The sequence below is a fragment of the Panulirus ornatus genome, chromosome 1 (assembly GCF_036320965.1).
Source record: "Panulirus ornatus isolate Po-2019 chromosome 1, ASM3632096v1, whole genome shotgun sequence".
Taxonomy (NCBI): domain Eukaryota; kingdom Metazoa; phylum Arthropoda; class Malacostraca; order Decapoda; family Palinuridae; genus Panulirus; species Panulirus ornatus.
The window spans coordinates 89,818,598-89,838,280 of NC_092224.1; the positions used below are offsets into that span (position 1 = coordinate 89,818,598).

General features: G+C 38.6%; 1 protein-coding gene across 3 annotated transcripts in view; it reads left to right on the plus strand.

The window, feature by feature from the left end:
- Positions 1-19,014, plus strand: part of LOC139750784 (small ribosomal subunit protein uS5) — a 34,759-nt gene extending 15,745 nt beyond the window's left edge. Inside the window, exons 1-5 of one of the 3 annotated variants that reach the window (XM_071665532.1) lie at positions 3,370-3,510; positions 9,166-9,379; positions 11,056-11,163; positions 13,404-13,577; positions 18,654-19,014. In XM_071665532.1, coding sequence (XP_071521633.1) covers positions 9,167-9,379; positions 11,056-11,163; positions 13,404-13,577; positions 18,654-18,977 — 819 coding nt within the window. In that variant the 5' untranslated portion in view covers positions 3,370-3,510; position 9,166 and the 3' untranslated portion in view covers positions 18,978-19,014. Of the gene's footprint in view, positions 1-3,369; positions 3,511-3,810; positions 3,982-9,165; positions 9,380-11,055; positions 11,164-13,403; positions 13,578-18,653 lie in introns of those variants that run through there. The other 2 variants (XM_071665522.1, XM_071665539.1) reach the window with 2 other exon arrangements.
- Positions 19,015-19,683: the final 669 nt, after the last annotated feature.

Below are 19,683 nucleotides of genomic sequence, written 5' to 3' on the forward strand. Positions count from 1 at the left end.
CTCACACTTAATCGCCATTCCATTCTTCTTCCATTCTTCGAGTTAAAGAGGTGGCGCCAAAAACAGGCGAAGAAAGGCTTCATTCGCTCACTGCCATTCTCTACTTATATCTGATTTTCTTAGCCGAGACAATTTTCTCATGTGACACACCATAGTTCATTGATCACTTTCGCCAAGCGGTGAGTTGATGGATATATCGCTTATAAATTCTTCGTCAGTCGTTAAATACTGTTTATGACACTTGAATTATCTGATCCTCTACCACGTGTTGGTGTAGTAATATACTGATACATATAGCATCATGCACTGTTTTTATAAATCTAAATTCCTTACTCTCTACAGAACCATTTGTTACGTCAATTTTTTTTATCTGTAAGTACATCACACAGCTGCTTAAAGTTATCTTCAGATGCATTAGGGCTCTTGTATAGTGACCCCACTAACAAGGTTTCACTACTACTATTTCACAGCAGATTTTCTTCAGAAGTTATATGAATTATACCATAGGGAGAATACTTAAGCAAGTCTTTAATATACGTATATCAGCATTCCTCTTCCTGGCGAACATCTACTAAGAGTTACAGATAAAATCTGCTATCCTATGTTGAATTCAGATTGTAGTATCTCACGCTTAAAGTTCGGTTTTACTTCTGTTGATATCGCTATGACTGACAGTTTCCTATATACAATTCTCAGTTCTAGTTTCTGTAACTTATTTTGCGTAAAAGTGTCTGATTATGTAAACAAAAATTTAAAACTATTTACATTAAAAAAAAAAAACTATATTGTCAATTGTTACTTGGTCGTCGTTTTTTTTTGGAAGCCTTCTTGGTTGTCTAGCTCCTGCTGGTCCTTTTCCCATTGATTTGTCTTTACTTATATTTTGTACATGCCTTCCCCAAGGCATTCCCCTGACCACGTCATTAAAACTTTCAGTTTCATTATTTTCTTGTTTTTTCTTAGTCTTCCCTTAATGCTTTGATCAGATCTCGCTCTTCCTTAGTTATAAAGCGATATGGCACCCCCGCATTTCTGAGTTTATACACATTTATCATAACCTTGTGTTTTGAGTTCTCATTCAAAGCTGTTAACAGTGGTCGTGGGACTTTTTATTCACCCTTAATCATTCGGGTCTGAGTCTTCTTACCAATTCGTTTCATGTTTACAGTGTCTTCTGATTGTATTTCAATGTCAATTTTTTATACACATTTTTTAGAAAAGTATCTGAATCCTATCACTTTAGGGTACATTGATTATGAGGATAATATTTCTTTCATTTCCTTTGGATATTATGTCATTGGGACTAGGGGGTTTCATGCCATCTTTAACTTCACTCATGTTCTCTTGACCTAATCTGATTTCATCCAAAACCTGTTTTAAATTAGGTAACTTCACATCTATATGACTCAAAATTCACTTCTAACTTTTCAATCCTACTTGTTATTTCATTTTCAAAGTCTTTCGATAAACTCATTGCACCTGTCCTTGATGCTTTTCGCTTCTTTCAGACAGATTAAATTTTTCTTTTGTTATTTTCCTAAATGGTAATTTCAAAACCATGGGAAATCCTGTCTACCACTTAGACCTTTATAAGATGCTGCAGGGAAGTCTAGGTTAATATTAAGTACACATATTTGCTTTGGTCGGTTGAAGAGCATTTGAGCAAGTGTCTCAAGTCCAAGAATCATATGTTGTTTTACCATTAAACTTCAAGTTTGCAGCTGAGTTATCATTACTAGAAACAAAACCCTTTCTAGGTCTACATCTACTTCTGAACTGAGAAAGGGGGAACTGATTATCATCGTTTACACATCCGCCATTATGAGTGATGATATTCATTGTCTTAGTATCTATTTGAACATTTCGGAATGACATTTTGTGATTTTACCTCTAATCATTAATATATTTTGATTTCACCAACTTTTCTAACAAATGTTTATATTTTCCACACAATGAATATGGATCACAATGTTCAAATTATCACTTTTGGGTGGAGCTCGTCAAAAACCTTCTGATTCTAAACAAAATTATTAACCAAACAGATAAGGACAGCCAGACAGACAAGGATTACTCTGTTCTATAACCACAACCCATGGCGGACATACCTTATGCAGCAAAATTGTTGTCTCCTTAGAAAACACTGCCATCCTAAAGGCTCCAGAATTTTCTTGACAGGTCGATGATATTTCATTTCCATTATGTAAAGTTATCCCTAAATTTCTTTTTAACAATTCTGTATGAGTAATTGACAGTTCTCGCAACTTTTATCAAAATACAGCGTCAACATACCGTTTAGGCATTGCATGTACTTTTATATGAAGTTTGTTCAACAATAGGTTCTAAATTATAAAAAAGAAAAATTGATAGTGGTGTATATAAGCGGATGAGAACGCCTATACACTTTAAAGTAATATTTCGGTGAAGAATTTTCCAATCTGTAGGAGTGGTGTCCATCTTGCTTCTCTTTTCATTTCCAGTCACAGTTATATTCTCAGAGCACAGCTGTGGATAAGCTTAGGAATTGCTGCAATGGCGCTTGTAAGCTTTCACTGAAAGTACCTAAGCTCCTCGATATTTGCTGCGTACATTTTAAAATTCTTGTACGTGGTGTGAAATGTTTTGTAGCTAGTTCCACGAATGAGGTTTGAAGCTTCCAGGACTACTCAGTCAGACTTACAGGGTGGAAATCTTAATTCTTGTTACAGTGGGAACATAAGGGTACCCACGTCGTAATTTTGTAGATTTTTCATCATCAGAAGGATGTAGCGGCTAAACGAATCTATTCACAAATAGATGATCAGTTGGCATATTTACCTTCACCTTTGTCATTTTGTTAAAACGTTCCTTGATTATTTATATGCATGAACGCTTAAGAAATAGAAATATACAATCATCTACTGTCATTTTCATGGTTGGTCGGTTATTTCTATTAGGTACTAGGCCTATCGGCTGCTTATATCACTATTAATCGGAAAAAAAAAACTTAAACACCCTTTTCTGGTCACCTCAGATCATACACACTCTCCCTGCATACAGTGGACGAGGGATTTATATTGATATCTCGTTCGTTCACCCTCAGCTAGTTCTCTATGTTACTGTATGCTATTTCTAATTGCACTTGTTTTCAAAGTGCCTTGAACTGACTACGAAATTCCCATTCAATTACTCGAACTGGAGTGTAGATTCTTGGTGTAAGCAGAGCAACTGAGGGACTGAGAGTTATAGATAAGGTTACCATATATAATTCTTCGTTTTCTTTAACAAGCTGTTGACGTTCCTTTACTCACGACAAAACGTAAGGAAAAATGAAAATATGAATGTAACTATTAACGAACATGTTTATCTTCTTAAATCAATGAATATATATACATAGATCAACACGATGGATTTATCAGAACAGTTATAGTTTGGAGACAACTTTTTTTTTTCAAAAGACTGTACATGTAAACATACAAAACTGAATTTAAGTCACCTCCCTCTTCAGTCTTTCGTCCGTGACTAGTCCTCTACGTAAGTGCATGCTTCACTTTATCGTCGATAATCTAATGTCATCCGTTTTGTTGGAAGCTTTATTTGAATATGGTGCTTTAGCTAGATGCAGGAGATGTGGCGTGAATGGATTGATAATTACGGTTATCCAATTGAACAGACTTCGTATATTGAAATGTGTATGTATATACCATGCTGAATACTGCTCAGTGTTTGAGGTTTTATAGCAATTTTACTCGGTATTTGTTGATTAAGGATTAATTCGCGGAAACAACTGTTACGATTTACGGACATTTGTAAGTTTTAATGTTGATTATTGATGGTGTAATGTAGGTCTACAACAAATGTTTACATGTATGTCATCTTTGCATTATCTTGTTTAGGTTCAGTGCATGATGAACTTGCCATTAAACATGTTTCTGTGCCCCATTCACAACCCTATCAACTACGATTTGTACGATACCGCCCAAGGTCTCACTTCCTCGTAGTAGTGTAATGTATTGAGAGAGATTTGTATTGATTTTGTTACGGTTAAAGGTTTACGGAACTTTGGTAAATGTGCCGGTTCATTTATCATTGGGGTTTGGAAAATATGCTTGAAACCAGAGCAGCCGGGCTTGAAACTGGGATTCTCCTATCATAGGAAAGCATAATAGAGATCCACTTGGGCTCACATGACAGCTCTCATCAGTTGAGCAATGTTTCTCTTTGACCTAAAGACCAGCTGTGGTGGTGTTTCAAGATGCTTGTAGTGACGGTGTGTTTGGCTGCCAACTGCCATGTTAATACTTGCCCTGTGTTATATGGTATTAATGGGCAGGTGGCTCTGTTTGCCTCCAGAGGGCAGTCCTTACCTTCGAAGAACCTCACGTTAAGTACTAGAACCAGAATCACACCTTGTGGGTCACATTGCCTTTAGAAAAAGGTTTGTGAAGTTTCAGAATTTCTGCATTGGGTTTAGATCTATGTTCTGTTCTTTTGAAATCTTTGTTGCCACCTTGAAGATTAATATGTGTAGAATTTTCCTTTTTCCCTGTAAAACTGATGTTTCCTTGTTAAATAAGACATTAGGGGTAAAGTCATGAGGGACAGAAAATGGGTTTGGTATTATGTAGTTATATTGGTGAATACAAAAATACATGGATGACGTGCCTGTTTTGATGCTAAAAATGTCTTGTGTATTATTGTATTGGTTATCAGAACATGGACTCCACTGATCTGTGCCATGATTTGTTTGACTTGGACGATATATAGTTTTATGTTTATGGATATAAAGGAATGTGACAGTTGGTGGATAGATCTTGTAAGCATTAATTCAATCCCAAAATCTGTATAAACATACGAACATCCCGCTCATTTGCAACACTTGGAGTTATTTGTATTCAGGTATTGATACATGGTGCCATTTATTGAAATGCATAGATGTAAAAGGAAATTTGGCATTTCTAAACTCTGAAGACACTTTTTCTACTGTATTTCAGCTTCATGTATGCATATAGATATATGAAATGAATAAAGCTCCATTGATGCTGAATAAGTGCTTGGTGAATGTCTTTTGTCACTGAGTCACAGGACAATAATTTTTCAGGGATCTTGTGCATACCAAGAGGACATTAGAAAAGGACTTTGGGACGTAGTTGGATTCTCCCTGTTTGTTTACTGTTTGTGAGTGTTGGACATAAGTGTTATAAATGTATTACACTCGGCGTTTATATATAAAGTTTTTACTGCGGAAATTTCCTCTCCTGTCCACTTTTAGACTTTAGAATTGATGGAGTTGGAGGTTGTACACATTATAATCCTGCAGTGTATCTGTGCGTTGTAAGGAATCCATTGATAGCTAATGTAAATTTTTATCATTTAGTAACTGGGTCTATTGAGGAATTTTACTAGAAGGATGGTGGTAAAGTACCAGTCCAGAGGCACCATTGAATTAACGTTATTTGGATAAAATGCATTTGTGAAGTAACACAAAATTCATTACTGTGTGAACTATGTTCATGACAAGGTTATTTATTCACTTAAGTGGGCAGGGATTTGAAATGGCAGGTACTTGTGGGATAAAAGTACTTTATATGAAATGTTCACTGTTTAGAAAATTCTTTGATATCGTAAATAGAACAGGAGGGACAACGGTGTTCCAAAGTACTTTTTGAATATCTCTGCATTGCTGGAGGACATTTGAAAATGACTATCCTGCAGATAGGGGAAAGCATACATATCTGCTGGGTGCTTGTTTAGGTTCTGTAAAGGTCTGTTTAGTTTGTAAAGAAGAATTCCTAAATGGTCTTCCATAATTGTTAAAACATGCATTGTTTATTTGTGGTCTTTCAGTGTGATAAGAGCTTTAGACTTTTCCCACACAACCACAGCAAAGACCCAGACCAAAAATGTAGGTATTTACATTTTACAAAATTAAGTACGGAAAAATTTCATAAAGGAAATAAAAGTAGTAATTTTTGAGTTATATTTGTAATTCTTTTTCACTCCTTTCTTCCACCTCCAATTTGGTCTCCCACTTCTCATTCCCTCCACCTCTGACACATATATCTTCTTTGTCAATTTTCCCTCCCTCATTCTCTCCATGTGACCAAACCATTTCAATACACCCTCTTCTGCTCTCTCAACCACACTCTTTTTATTGCCACACATCTCTCTTAACCTTTCATTACTCGATCAAACCCCCTCACACCACATATTGTCCTTAAACATTTCATTTCCAACACATCCACCCTCCTCCTTACAACCCTATCTATAGCCCATGACTTGCAACCTTATAAAGTTGTTGGAACTACTATTCCTTCAAATATACCCGTTTTTGTTTAGAGATAACATCCTCTACTTCCACATATTTTTCATTGCTCCCAGAACCTTCTAACCCCCCCCCCCCCCCCCCCCCCCCCCAGTGACTCATTTCCGCTTCCATGGTTCCATTCGCTGCTAGGTCCACTCCCAGATATCTAAAACACTTCAGTTTTCCTCCATTCAAACTTACAACACAATTAACTTGTCCAGTCCCTCAACCCTACTGAACCCTATTGCTCTTATTCACATTTACTCACAACTTTCTCCTTTCACATACTTTTCCAAACTCAGTCACCAACTTCTGCAGTTTCACACTCGAATCACCCACCAGAGCTCTATCATTGGTGAACAGCAGTTGACTCTCTTCCTAGGGCCTCTCATCCCCAGTGGACTGCATACTTGCCCTTCTCTCCTAAACTTGCATTTACCTCCCTAACCACCCTGTCCATAAACATGGGGACATGACACACCCCTGCCGCAGACTGACCTTGACTGGGAACCAATTATTCTCCTCACTTCCTACTTGTACACATGCCTTACATCCTTGGTAAAAACTTTTCACTGCTTCTGGCAGCTTACCTCCCACACCATATACTCTTAAGACCTTCCACAACCCTATCATATGCCTTCTCCAGTTCCATAAATGCTACATACAATCCATCTCTTTTTCTAAGTATTTCTCACATTCTTCAAAGCAAACACCTGATCCACACATCCTCTACCACTTCTGAATAACCACACTCCTCTTCCCAGATCTGATGCTCTGTACATTCCTTCACTCTCCATACCCTCCCATATAATTTTCCTGGAATACTCGACAAACTTATGACTCTGTAGTTTGAACACTCATCTTTATCCCCTTTACCTTTGTACAAAGGCACTATGCATGCATTCTGTTAATCCTCGGGCACTTCACCATGATCCATACATACATTGCATATCCTTACCAACCAGTCAACAACACATTCAACCCCTTCCTTTATAAATTCTACTGCAATACCATCTAAACCTACCTCTTTGCTGGATTTCATCTTCCACAAAGGTTTCACTACCTCTTCTCTCTTAACCAAACCATTCTCCCAGATCCTCTCACTTCACACACACCACCTCGACCAAAACAACATATATCAGCCACTCTTATCATCAAACACATTCAACAAACTTTCAAAATACTCACTCCATCTCCTCATGTCATCATTACCTATTACATCCTCACTTGCCCCCTTCACTAACGTTCCCATTTTTTTTCGTCTTATGCATGTTATTTACCTCATTCCAAAACATCTTTTTATTCTCCCAAAAATTTGATTTTACACTCTCGCCCCAACTCCAATATGCCCTCTTTTTCAACCTTTGAACCTTTCTCTTGGCCTGCCTCTTTCTTTTATACATCTCCCAGTCATTTGTACTCTTTCCTTGCAAGTATCATCCACAGGCCTCTCTTTTCTTTCTGAGAGAGGCCTTTACTTCTTTACCCCACCACTCACAACCCTTTCTAATCTGCCTATCTCCCACTTTTCTCATGCCACATGCATCTTTTGCACAAGCCATCACTGCTTCCCTAAATACATCTCATTCCTCACCCACTCCCCTCACGTCATTTGCTCTCACCTTTTGCCATTCTACACTCAAGTCTCTCCTGGTTCCTCACACAAATCTCCTTGCTGAGCTCACTTACTCTCACCACTCTCTTCTCCCCAACACTCTCTTTTCTTTTTTGAAAACCTCTACAAATCTTTCCCTCCAGCTGCCACTCTCAGTACATTAACATCCATTAATGCCCTTTGGCCACCTCTCCTACTCACATATGTATACTTATGTATGTGTCTCTTTTTAAGTCAGGTATTCCCAATCACCAGTCTTTTTTTCTGCACACAAATCCACAATCTCTTCATTTCCATTCACAACACTGAATACCCATGTACACCAATTATACTCTCAACTGCCACATTACTTACCTTCGCGTTTATATCAGCCATCACTAAAACCTGATCTCCTGCATCAAAGCTGTTGACACACACTCTCAGCTGCTCCTAAAGCACTTGCCTCTCATAATCTTTCTTCTCATGACCAGGTGCATAAGTGCCAATAATCACCCATCTCTCTCTATACACTTTCAGATTTACCCACTTCAGTCTAGAATTTACTTTCGTGCACTCTATCACATACTCCCGCAACTCCTATTTCAGGATAGTGCTACTCCTTCCTTAGCTATTGTCCTCTCCACCAACTCCTGACTTTACACCTAAGACTTTCCCAAAGCACTCCTCCCCTTTACCCTTGAGCTTTGTTTCACTCAGAGCCAGAACATCCAGGTCTCTTTCCTCAAACATACTGTCTGTCTCTCCTTTCTTATCTTGGTTACATCCACACACATTCAGACACCCCAATCTGAGCGATTGAGGAGAATGAGCACTCTCCGCTTGACTTCTCCATCTGCTTCCCTTTTTAGAAATTGGAATACAAGGGAGCTCTCTCCTCTCCTCTCCTCTCCTCTCCTCTCCTCTCTCTCTCTCTCTCTCTCTCTCTCTCTCTCTCTCTCTCTCTCTCTCTCTCTCTCTCTCTCTCTCTCTCTCTCTCTCTCTTCAATGACATTTGGGGAATACGTGGGAAGTATTCTATCTCCCCAATTCCCATATATAGACACATGAATACAAACATATGTACATAGACCTTTGTATTTTAGAACTTATTAGTTGTTTAATACTTTAGTTAACCTGTAGCAAAGCCCAATACAGTTAGATAGTTATTTGTCTTTACATTAATTTCATTAATTTAACCTTTTTGTTTTTTATTACATTATGATGTATTATTTAACCTCTCTGTTTTTCTGTGTACATTATGATGATTGAAGTCTTCTTTTCCTTTTAGAATGGCAGACTCTGGATCTGGCCGTGGAGGCTTCAGAGGTGGTTTTGGCTCACGTGGACGAGGAAGAGGTCGTGGCCGTGGCCGTGGACGTGGACGAGGTCGTGGCAAGGAAAATGAGAAGGAATGGGTTCCTATCACCAAGCTTGGTCGTCTAGTTAGAGATGGAAAGATTAGGAGTTTGGAGGAAATATATCTTTTTTCCCTTCCTATCAAGGTAACAATTATATATTTTGACCAGGACATCTTTTGATGTTCTTTTTAATTATTTCTTGGAATTTCATTCTCATTCTTGTAGTTTGATATTGCTAGAAAAGTCAAACTGGAGGCTTGATAATGTTTTAAGAAAGTGAGTAATGGGTTGCATATCAAAGTTTACACTTTGTGAACTGAGCTCAGCTCATAAATTCAATGTGGCCATAGACTGCTTCCTTCAGGCAGGTTACATTTCCTTTAGGCATGAAGTTTGGTGTTGAGGTAATTGCCACAATTCTGCTGAGGCTTAAATGAAAGAATCTTTGAAGGCACTAATAAGCAACTAATTAAGTATTGGCTTCACAATTGAATTCTTTTTATATTCAGATTTGTTACATTTCATAATTGTGAAGTATATATGCTCATGTTTGCAAGTATGTATCATATGTACGTTCGTGTTTGTACTTAACATTAAGGAAACTTTACACTCGTGGGACCTCATCTCCTGAACATTTACTATCATACATCTTTTTATGATGATTATTTGTTGTCTGCTGTAACCATGTCCTCAGTCATGTTATTCCATTCATTCACCATTGTTCCTTGTTCCATATAAGCACCTCTAACATTTTTAAAAAAGTTTGTAAATTTCATGTCATTTCCTCTGCACTATCCTTTCCATGGCTCCATCCGCTGCTAAGTCCACTTCCAAATATCTAAAACTTCATTTCCTCCAGTTTTTCTCCATTCTAAATTATTATTATTTTTTTTTTATTATACTTTGTCGCTGTCTCCCGCGTTTGCGAGGTAGCGCAAGGAAACAGACGAAAGAAATGGCCCAACCCCCCCCCCCCCATACACATGTATATACATACGTCCACACACGCAAATATACATACCTACACAGCTTTCCATGGTTTACCCCAGACGCTTCACATGCCCTGCTTCAATCCACTGACAGCACGTCAACCCCGGTATACCACATCGCTCCAATTCACTCTATTCCTTGCCCTCCTTTCACCCTCCTGCATGTTCAGGCCCCGATCACACAAAATCTTTTTCACTCCATCTTTCCACCTCCAATTTGGTCTCCCTCTTCTCCTTGTTCCCTCCACCTCCGACACATATATCCTCTTGGTCAATCTTTCCTCGCTCATCCTCTCCATGTGCCCAAACCACTTCAAAACACCCTCTTCTGCTCTCTCAACCACGCTCTTTTTATTTCCATTCTAAATTACCTCCCAATTTACTTGTCTCTCAACCTAACTGAACCTAATAACCTTGCTCTTATTCACATTTGCTCTCAACACTCTCCTTTCACACACTTTTCCAAACTCAGTCACCTACTAATGCAGTTTCTCACTCAAATCAGCCACCAGAGCTGTATCATCGGCAAACAACAACTGACACTTCCCAGGCCCTCTCATCCCTGACAGACTGCATACTTGACCCTCTCTCCAAAACCACCCCATCCATAAAAGATTAAACAACCATGGAGACATCACACACCCTTGCCGCAAACTGACATTCACCTTTGATAGAGTTCAAGGAAAACTAAGTAGAAGGTAAGATTGTAATAGGAAAGACACATAGTAAATAATTATGGGGGTTTTAATGGTTAATGTTCTTACCAAAATGAATTGGAAGGTGCCTGTAATTTTCAGGTGTTATTAAATTTAATTTTTGTATCCCTTGCAGGAGTTTGAGATCATTGACTTCTTCTTAGGACCACAACTGAAGGATGAAGTGCTGAAAATTATGCCTGTCCAGAAGCAGACACGTGCTGGACAACGTACGCGTTTCAAGGTAATTTGAGTATGTTCTTTAGAAGCATAGCTTGTGATAAGCTGGCATCACCTTTTCACAGTTGCTGGATTTATGTTTAGATAGGAAGTAAAGCGGTTATACGCTGAAGACACTTAAAATTTACTGCTCATTTGCCCTGCAATCATCACATTGAAATGTCATCACACATTATGACTTCTGGACTCTCCATGTGGATGTGATCCATTGTAAATGTTCGTGTTACCCTATTCTCCCTATACAGCTAATGTAAGACAGTACTTCCAGTACAATAACACTGTCAAATATAAGGCTTGTAAAGATGTATACATTGGCCAAACCAGAAAAACAGTAATTGAGTGATGCTATTGGAACCATCATTCAGTTTTCAGGGATGACCACAAAAATCTGATTGCTAAACACTGTCATGAAAACAGTTACCCTATAGACCTGAAAAGTCCAGTTATATGATACCCCTTTGCTGATTATGCCACCTATAACGTCATTGAATCCGTCTTAATTTACCCCCTAGGCAACTTTAAATAAAGCCCATCCTATTATCAACCAAATCATTATGAAAGAATTAAAAAGAAGCAAAACCATGAAAATATTGATCCAAGACACATCTAGCAACCCATGCCAACCCCCCTTAACCACATGGCACTCCCCACTCTCCCTTTAACGGTCAGTATTGGTCGGGCCAGTGTGTTGTTTGTGATGGTAGATGCCAGACAGTGCTGCTTTTTTGATGGGATTTGAATAACTATTAATTATTGGCACTTGATGAGGTTGGTCATCTCCATGAAACATGATGTGCCACATGTATGGAAAAATTATTTGAACTTCTGAAGTGTGATTTCACCATGTATGAATTTCACCATTTTTTCATCACACAAATCACCATTTCCCTGTGTTAGTAAGGTAGCACGAAGAAGAGAGAACTGAGCCTTAAGAATGAAAATCCTCTGAAAATCCTCACTTCCCCCCCTTCTCTGTTCCTTCTTTTGGAAAAGTGAAAACTGGGGGGGAGGATCTCTAGCAGTGAGCGACTTACATCAGTTTATTATCTCGAGTAAACAGAAAATGACTGATAAATATCATGTACAGTGACTGAAGCATTTCCAATTAATATTCTGCAAATAGCTTCTAAATCAGTCATCATACACAAAGATTTTGTCGATAGGACAACATCTTCCATTACTAACTGTTCTCTACAATATTCCTTACTTTCAAGCAACTTCCCAAATATTACTCTAAAATCTAATTTACACTCATGGGCAACTTTCAAATGAGGTGAAGTATTTTTTCATCAATAAGAATTAACATTTGGAATGATCTACTAGTTAGAGTAATTGGAAGAAGTCTCCAGATGTGGTATACTGGAGTCGACGTGCCGTCAATGGATTGAACCAGGGCATGTGAAACGTTTGGGGTAAACCATGGAAAGGTGTGTGGGGGTGTATGTGGATAGGGAGCTGTGGTTTTGGTGCATTTCACATGACAGCTAGAGACTGTGAATGACTGTTGCCTTTTTTGTCTGTTCTCCAGGCACTACCTTACTGAAGCAGTGGGTAGTGATGCTGTTTCCTGTGGATTGGGGTAGTGCCAGGAATGGTTGAAGGCAGCAAGTATATGTACATGTGTGTATATGTATTTGTCTGTGTGTGTATGTATATGTATGTATATGTGCTTGTATTGGCATTTATGTACTTATATGTGTATATGAGTGGATGGACCGTTCTTCATCTATTTCCTGGCACTACCTCACTAACATGGAAATGGCGATCAAGTATAATGAATAAATAAATATAAGCCTCTAGTCTTCATTCCCATTTCCTTTCTAGTCCTTTGTTGAAATCTTTATGATATGCCATTCCTTGCCCATTTTTTTTCTTCCTTTTTCATCCACCCTCTTTCCTTCAGCTTTCCTTCCTTCCTTTGCCTGTCTTTATACTTTTCTTCTTCAATCCCTTCCCTTTCTCACCATCATATCTTTCTCCCTCTTGTATACCTTCCTCTTTCACTTTACTTTGCAATTTATCCCTTACTCCACTTGCCATTCCCTTTTTACTTCATTCCCTTTCCCATACCTTTCTGTACCCAATCCTTGCTTGCTTTTCTAATCTTTTCCCATCAGCTGATTTCCCATCAGCTGATCCCCACTGCAAATCCTCACCACCTCCTTTAGTATCGATAGGTAATGTATGTGCAGTTGTCTTTATCGTGATCATTCTTTACATTTCATAATATGAATATTTCCACAGGCCTTTGTTGCAATTGGGGACTTCAATGGACACATAGGTCTGGGTGTGAAGTGTAGCAAAGAAGTGGCCACTGCTATACGTGGTGCCATCATTTTGGCCAAATTGTCCATTGTACCAGTTAGGCGAGGTTATTGGGGTAACAAGATTGGCAAGCCTCATACGGTACCTTGCAAGGTAAGAACAGCACTGGACTCTTTTCAAATAGTTTTTAAGATGTTTGATTTGTAAATACTGAGTATGGTAGTGCTTTCTTGCCAAAATGACTGGTAGAATCATCCACAAAACCCTGAATGTCATACATTTTAGTCTTATCAAGGTAAGTTATGGCTGGATAAGATTTTACAGTGGCACTTAACCAAAAGTTCCAAGATGATAGCTTATGCACAGTATTCTTCATGTGTCATAACTTTGATTCATCTAGATAGATTCCTGTGACATTTTCCACCCTTCATATAAAAGTTAATGTTAGTGCATCTTTCAGAATTGATCTTTGTTTTCTTCATTTGTGTCCTCATAATCAAATTATTCAGTACACAATTTTTCTTGTTATTCCTGGTCTTCTGTATGTTTCCATTCTCTCTTGATTATGAATCACTAATCTTAATGTTAGTCCTTGCACTTATCACCATTGTATTATTGCTGATCTCTTACTCTTTAGATTTTGGGCTCATGGAAGCAGCTTAATACCTGAATTAGGATTTCTATACCATTACCTCCATTCACAGTTCCATGGATGGAGCAGGTACATGTGGCCATTAAGATCATTCAAACACTCTTATCAATCCATGCCCAGTGCTTTAAAGCAAAACATAGATTTTACACTTGTGCTTGTTTTGATTTTCACTGGAGTACACCTTTTTGCTTTCTCTAGGGTGACTTTCCCTCCACGCTACTACTATTCACAAAATGCTTTCATTGCATATGATTCTCATTCATTCCTCTGACATCCTAATTTTGATCATTCTTACATTAGATATCTCTTATTCTTGGTCTGTGTCTCCCTCTTGTATTTTCAACTACTACAACATGACCATCATGTGTGCTATAATGCATTCCATGGCCTTACCGTGCTGCATTCTGTTTCGCTATTCACCACAGCCTCATTCTTAACTCTCCTTTTAAATCCAGCTGTATGATGCAATTTTTATCTTAACTGCTTTTACTAGTTTGCCTTTACTACCCACCGTGTCTTCATGTGTGTGCTCAACATACCATCATCAAGTATTGAGTTAAGAATTCTTTCTTGGCCCCAGCGTGATGTAGTTGTGTATTATGTGCAAGTGCCTATTGATGAATGCCTCATTTAGACATGGCTGACAAGTGTAAAATAAAGAAATTAAAATGCAACTGAAAACGTAACAAACGGACTGGTGGGAAGATAAGAGGATGGATGGTTGGGAAATGTGGCTCACAAACAGATTTTTTTTAGCAAAACTGATCACATAACGAATTATAATATGCATTTAAACTATGCCCACAGTCATTGCATGTATGTTTTCCATGAGGCAAAGCATTCCTTTATGCAAAGGATGTGCTTTAACCTCTACTAGTATGTCTTTTTGGTCTTTAGTTAAGGAGATCAATAACAGCTTCTGTTAATCTTCCTTTCCTCCATTTTTCTGTTGTGTTGGTACTGTATCTCTCTCTCCCATAGACAAAACTCTCTTTGGTGTTTGTTTCTCTCCTGATTTTACTTTAGATGATTTTAATGTTCCTTTGCCCCTTGATGCTTCTCTTTTTAATTGTATTCCCCTCCTGCAATCTCTTCATACTTTCCGAAAAGCACTTCTCTCTCTGCACACAAGCAAAGCTTATGATCCTTATGGCAACCATCCCTGTGTCCTGCAAATGTGTTTCTCTGAACTTGGATGTGTGCTGCTCATCTGTTTCATTTTTGTTTAGAAATCAGAATTCTTTCTTAGAAGCATGTGTTGGCACATCCATTCCCCAAGAAGGATAATTGCTCTAACCTCTTTAACTATTGTACTGTTGCTTTGATGTCTACCATTTCCAGAGTGTTTGAATCCTTTCCCATTTCCCATACCCTCAGAATCTTGAATCTCAAAGTCTCTGTGATCACCTTTAGGTGAGATCTGCTGTTGATATTCTTTCTTATCTTACTAATATCTGGTCACCATCCCTGAAATTTTTTTGGGAATCCTGTGTAGTTGTCCTTGACATACCCAAAGCTTTTGAGAGGATGTGGCATTGGAGTTTCATCTCGTAAGCTTCCCTCTTTTGGCTCCCTCCCTCACTTTGTCCCATCATATCTAATATCATCTTTGTTTGACAGATCTATGATTCTTGATGGATCAGCTGCTCTACCCTTCTCCGTCAATAGCAGTGTCTCAAGGTTCTGTCATATCTTCTACATTTTTTTCTCTGATGATTTCTTTTCTTCTACAGGTAACCAAATGCGCTCATACCCTGATGACTCAACACTGCATTCCTCCACATCTTTCAATTCCCCAATTTTAACTTTACGCACACCTCATCTTGACGCAACTTCCTTAAGAAACTCTGTCTTTGACAGGATATTTCAGTGGGTTAGGGAAAATCTGGTTAAGATTGATGCTTCCAAAACCCAGATCTCTTTTATGAAAATTCTTCAACTTTTTCCTTTGTTGCTTTTGTAATTCTTCCTCTTGACTTAGTGAACATACTTGGGATTACTGAAACATTCACTCTGTCTTGGAAACCCCACATTACCAAAATAGCTACAGTTGCTTAAAAGAAACTGGGAGTTCTCTTTTGATGTCAAAATTACTTTTCTTTCAAACAGTTGCTTTGTTTATGCAACGGATTAATCTTTCCTTGTATGGAGTACTTTTTCACATCTGGAGTTGTTCTGGCTCTGCATCCTTACTTGACAGAGTTGAGTAGAAAGTGGCTGTTAGTTATAAACTCTCCCAGGCTAACTTCAAAACTTGACCTGCCTGCCCTATGTTGTAATGTTGGTTCACTTTCCCTCTTCTGTTGGAGCTTGTGAGAGCTGGCTGCTTGTGAGCCACTACCACAAGCAAGACCATGCAATATTTGGCTAACAGGTGCATCACATTATGATTGTGTGGCCATTGGTGACGCAAGGGTGGGAGGTTTTGAAAACTTTCTTTCCTTACATCCCAAACTTTAGAACACTCTTCCTTCATATGTCTTTCCCAGTAGTTGTTATGTGGCACATTTTAAAAGAGAGATTTTTCATTTCCTTCAAAATTAGTAAATCCTTGTCTTCTTTTTCCTTTTCAATAACTGCTTTATACATGAGTTGAGACCTTCCCTTGATGTGGACTTCTGTCTGTGACTGAACCCCCTGTATATCCATCTGTCTATCTATCTATATCTCTGATGCCTGTTCCAAAGAGGTGGCTACAGCAAAAGAGTCCATAATTAAAGAACTCCAGTGCCACTTCTTAGCCTTTAGTGCCTTACCCTTCACAGGCTACTGGCAGAGGGCAAGTATAGTGCAGTGTTTGTAGAGGCTCTCACCTAATATTCATAATGATTTCTTTTATCTAATGCCCTTACCTAGTACAACTGCCTAATGTCACTACTTAATGCTCCTTCCTCAGTCTTCCTACTTACTACTTCTATCTGCTGCTTCTACCGTTTTGCCAAAAGGCACTGGGAGCACGTAGTGCTCACTGTAGAAAAATCGAGAGTTATGAAGAATGAGCTGTGTGAGTTAAGGTTGTCAAGAGATTGTATGTTTGTGGACTGAGTGCCAGTAGTCCACATGTTAGTGAGGCAGAAAGAAAAGACTGCTACTTTGGTCAGAGGAGTGCAACTTGACAACCACTAAAGTGCTGGTTCACTGTGCAGATGTCACTAACCCTCCTGATACCCAGGTGGGTAGTGCTGGTGATATATCTCCCTGGTCATCGGCAGGAGCCTCCTTTGTTTTAAAAAAAATTGACTTGCATTCAGTCATATGACATATACATGATGATATTGAATGTAAAGAATTTAACACACATTGCACAAGTCAGTGTTAAGAATTTGGGAGTGTATGTGAAAGTTTTGAATGTGAACGAAGTTGTCCAAAGTACATGGGAGTCACCTTGGCTGCAGATGTAACTGTGGTGGCTAAGGGTCAGGATAGGAGAGGGGATTAATGAATGTCCTGAGTAAGGTTGGTTAATGAAGTGAAGGAGAAGTTTGAGAGTGAGACTGATTGGAGGAGGACCTCGAAGAAGGGGAGTGCTTTAGGATATGGAAGTGTGCTAGGTAGTAGATGGAACTGTGGGGTCTTAAAGTTTTAGAGTGGGATAGGGGATTAATGTCCAGAGTGCATTGAGGAGTGTGTAGTTGGAGAGATTGGTGTCTGTTATTGCAATGATGATTATTTTTTAAGAACTATATTTTCTTGGCATTGTATGAGCATGAGTTTAAGGCCTTGAATGCAAAATAATGGATAAGAGTGGGTGTGCTGGAATTGATATGCCTGAGGATGATATTTGGTGTGAGGCAGATTGATGGTGTTAGTTATAACTCTTAATGATAGATGTGGTCCTTAGTACTGTATGATTGAGAGCTGATGAGGGTATGCTGAAATTGGTTGGACATTAGGAAAGGGGAGGGAGAGAACAAGAAGCAGGTGGAGGGACAGAGTTAGAGGCTTTGGAGTATTGGTGCCAGAACATTTATGAAGGTGAGAGATATACAGGGGTTACAATGAATTGGACTGATGTGGTAAGAGGGAGGCAAGGTGCCTTTTATTATTATTAATATTTTTTTTTCTTCCTGAAATTTAACTCTTGGCAGGATATTGGGTGAGCAAAGTATCTTTAGTTTAAATCTGTAAATGCTGCATTCTCGGTGCATCTATTATTTCCTCATTGTCAATGTAATGGAGTGATCTGGTCCATACAGTCTCAGCCCATGACTAGTTTTTGAAGGGTAGACTTTCACATTTTAAAGGTGCTTCTTACTTTTTCTCCATACACACTTAGATTGGTTCAAGTCAGACCATTTCCATTCACATCACCTTGATGCAAAAGGTGCTTCCATTGCATCTTATCCCATATTCCTATTATGTGAAATATCCCAAGCCCCAAACAATTCTCACTGCATTTTCCACTATGTCTGTGTTCTCTCAACCTCACTCATTATACATTCTGCTTCACTTCTACACATCTGCTGCACCAGGCCACCTTCCATACACGTATTTAAGTATTGTAAATACTGTGTCATGGTTTAAAAGTTTGTTAACTTGATACTTTGTTATGGACTTGTATACAATTTATTTTGCAGGTGACTGGTAAGTGTGGGTCAGTTTTGGTACGACTCATTCCTGCTCCCCGTGGTACTAGCATTGTGGCTGCATCTGTTCCCAAGAAACTTCTGCAGATGGCTGGTATTGAGGATTGCTATACCAGTGCTCGAGGGCAAACGGCCACATTGGGTAATTTTGCGAAGGCCACATATGCAGCAATAGCCAAGACTTATGCTTATCTCACGCCTGATTTGTGGAAGGAGACTGTCTTCACAAAGTCTCCATACCAAGAATTCACAGATTATCTAGCAAAATTCCACAAGATCAGCTCTGAACAGCGCCAGGAAACAAAACTGTATTAATGGGCTATTGCGCTCAAATAAATGTGCGCAGGTAAAATGTGCTTTTAATTATTCACTTGCTCTTGATACTGATGTGAATTTTTATCATTGATACCCTCAATTCCTCACAGATAAATGGGTCTATCAGTGTGTAATGACTCACTTTTAACTCTTGTGTTGTTTTGAAGTGTTTTGACACCTGTGAATTAGAAATCCTCCCCTCCAATTTTTACTTTTCCAAAAGAACAAAGAGAGAAGGGGCCTAAGTAAGGATTTTCCCTATGGGGCTCAGTCCTCTGTTCTTGACACGACTTAGCTAATGTGGGAAATGGCAAAAATGTATGGAGAAAAAAGAGATAAGACCAGACTTAAGATAGCTGAGTTATTGGGAAAGGCTAGAGACTTTAAATTTGCCTCCCATGGAAGAGACAGAGTGAGGGGTGACCTGATAATAACCTTTGTTTTTAAACGTCAGTGCTGTAGACAGTCAACAGTTGTTTTTAAACATATCAGTGCTGTGGACAGTCAACAGTTTTTTGAGATATGTAGGGATAGAGCAACCACAGTACTTACTGTAAAGTTAAGAAATATAAAAAAATGTAAAGGAGTACTTTTATTGTATAGGAGTAAGGTATGGATGGAATGCAATGAATTGAGAACACTGTTATTGTAGACATTATAGAAAAGTTTAAGATGTATGACAACAGAGAATGTTCAAAGGATGGGG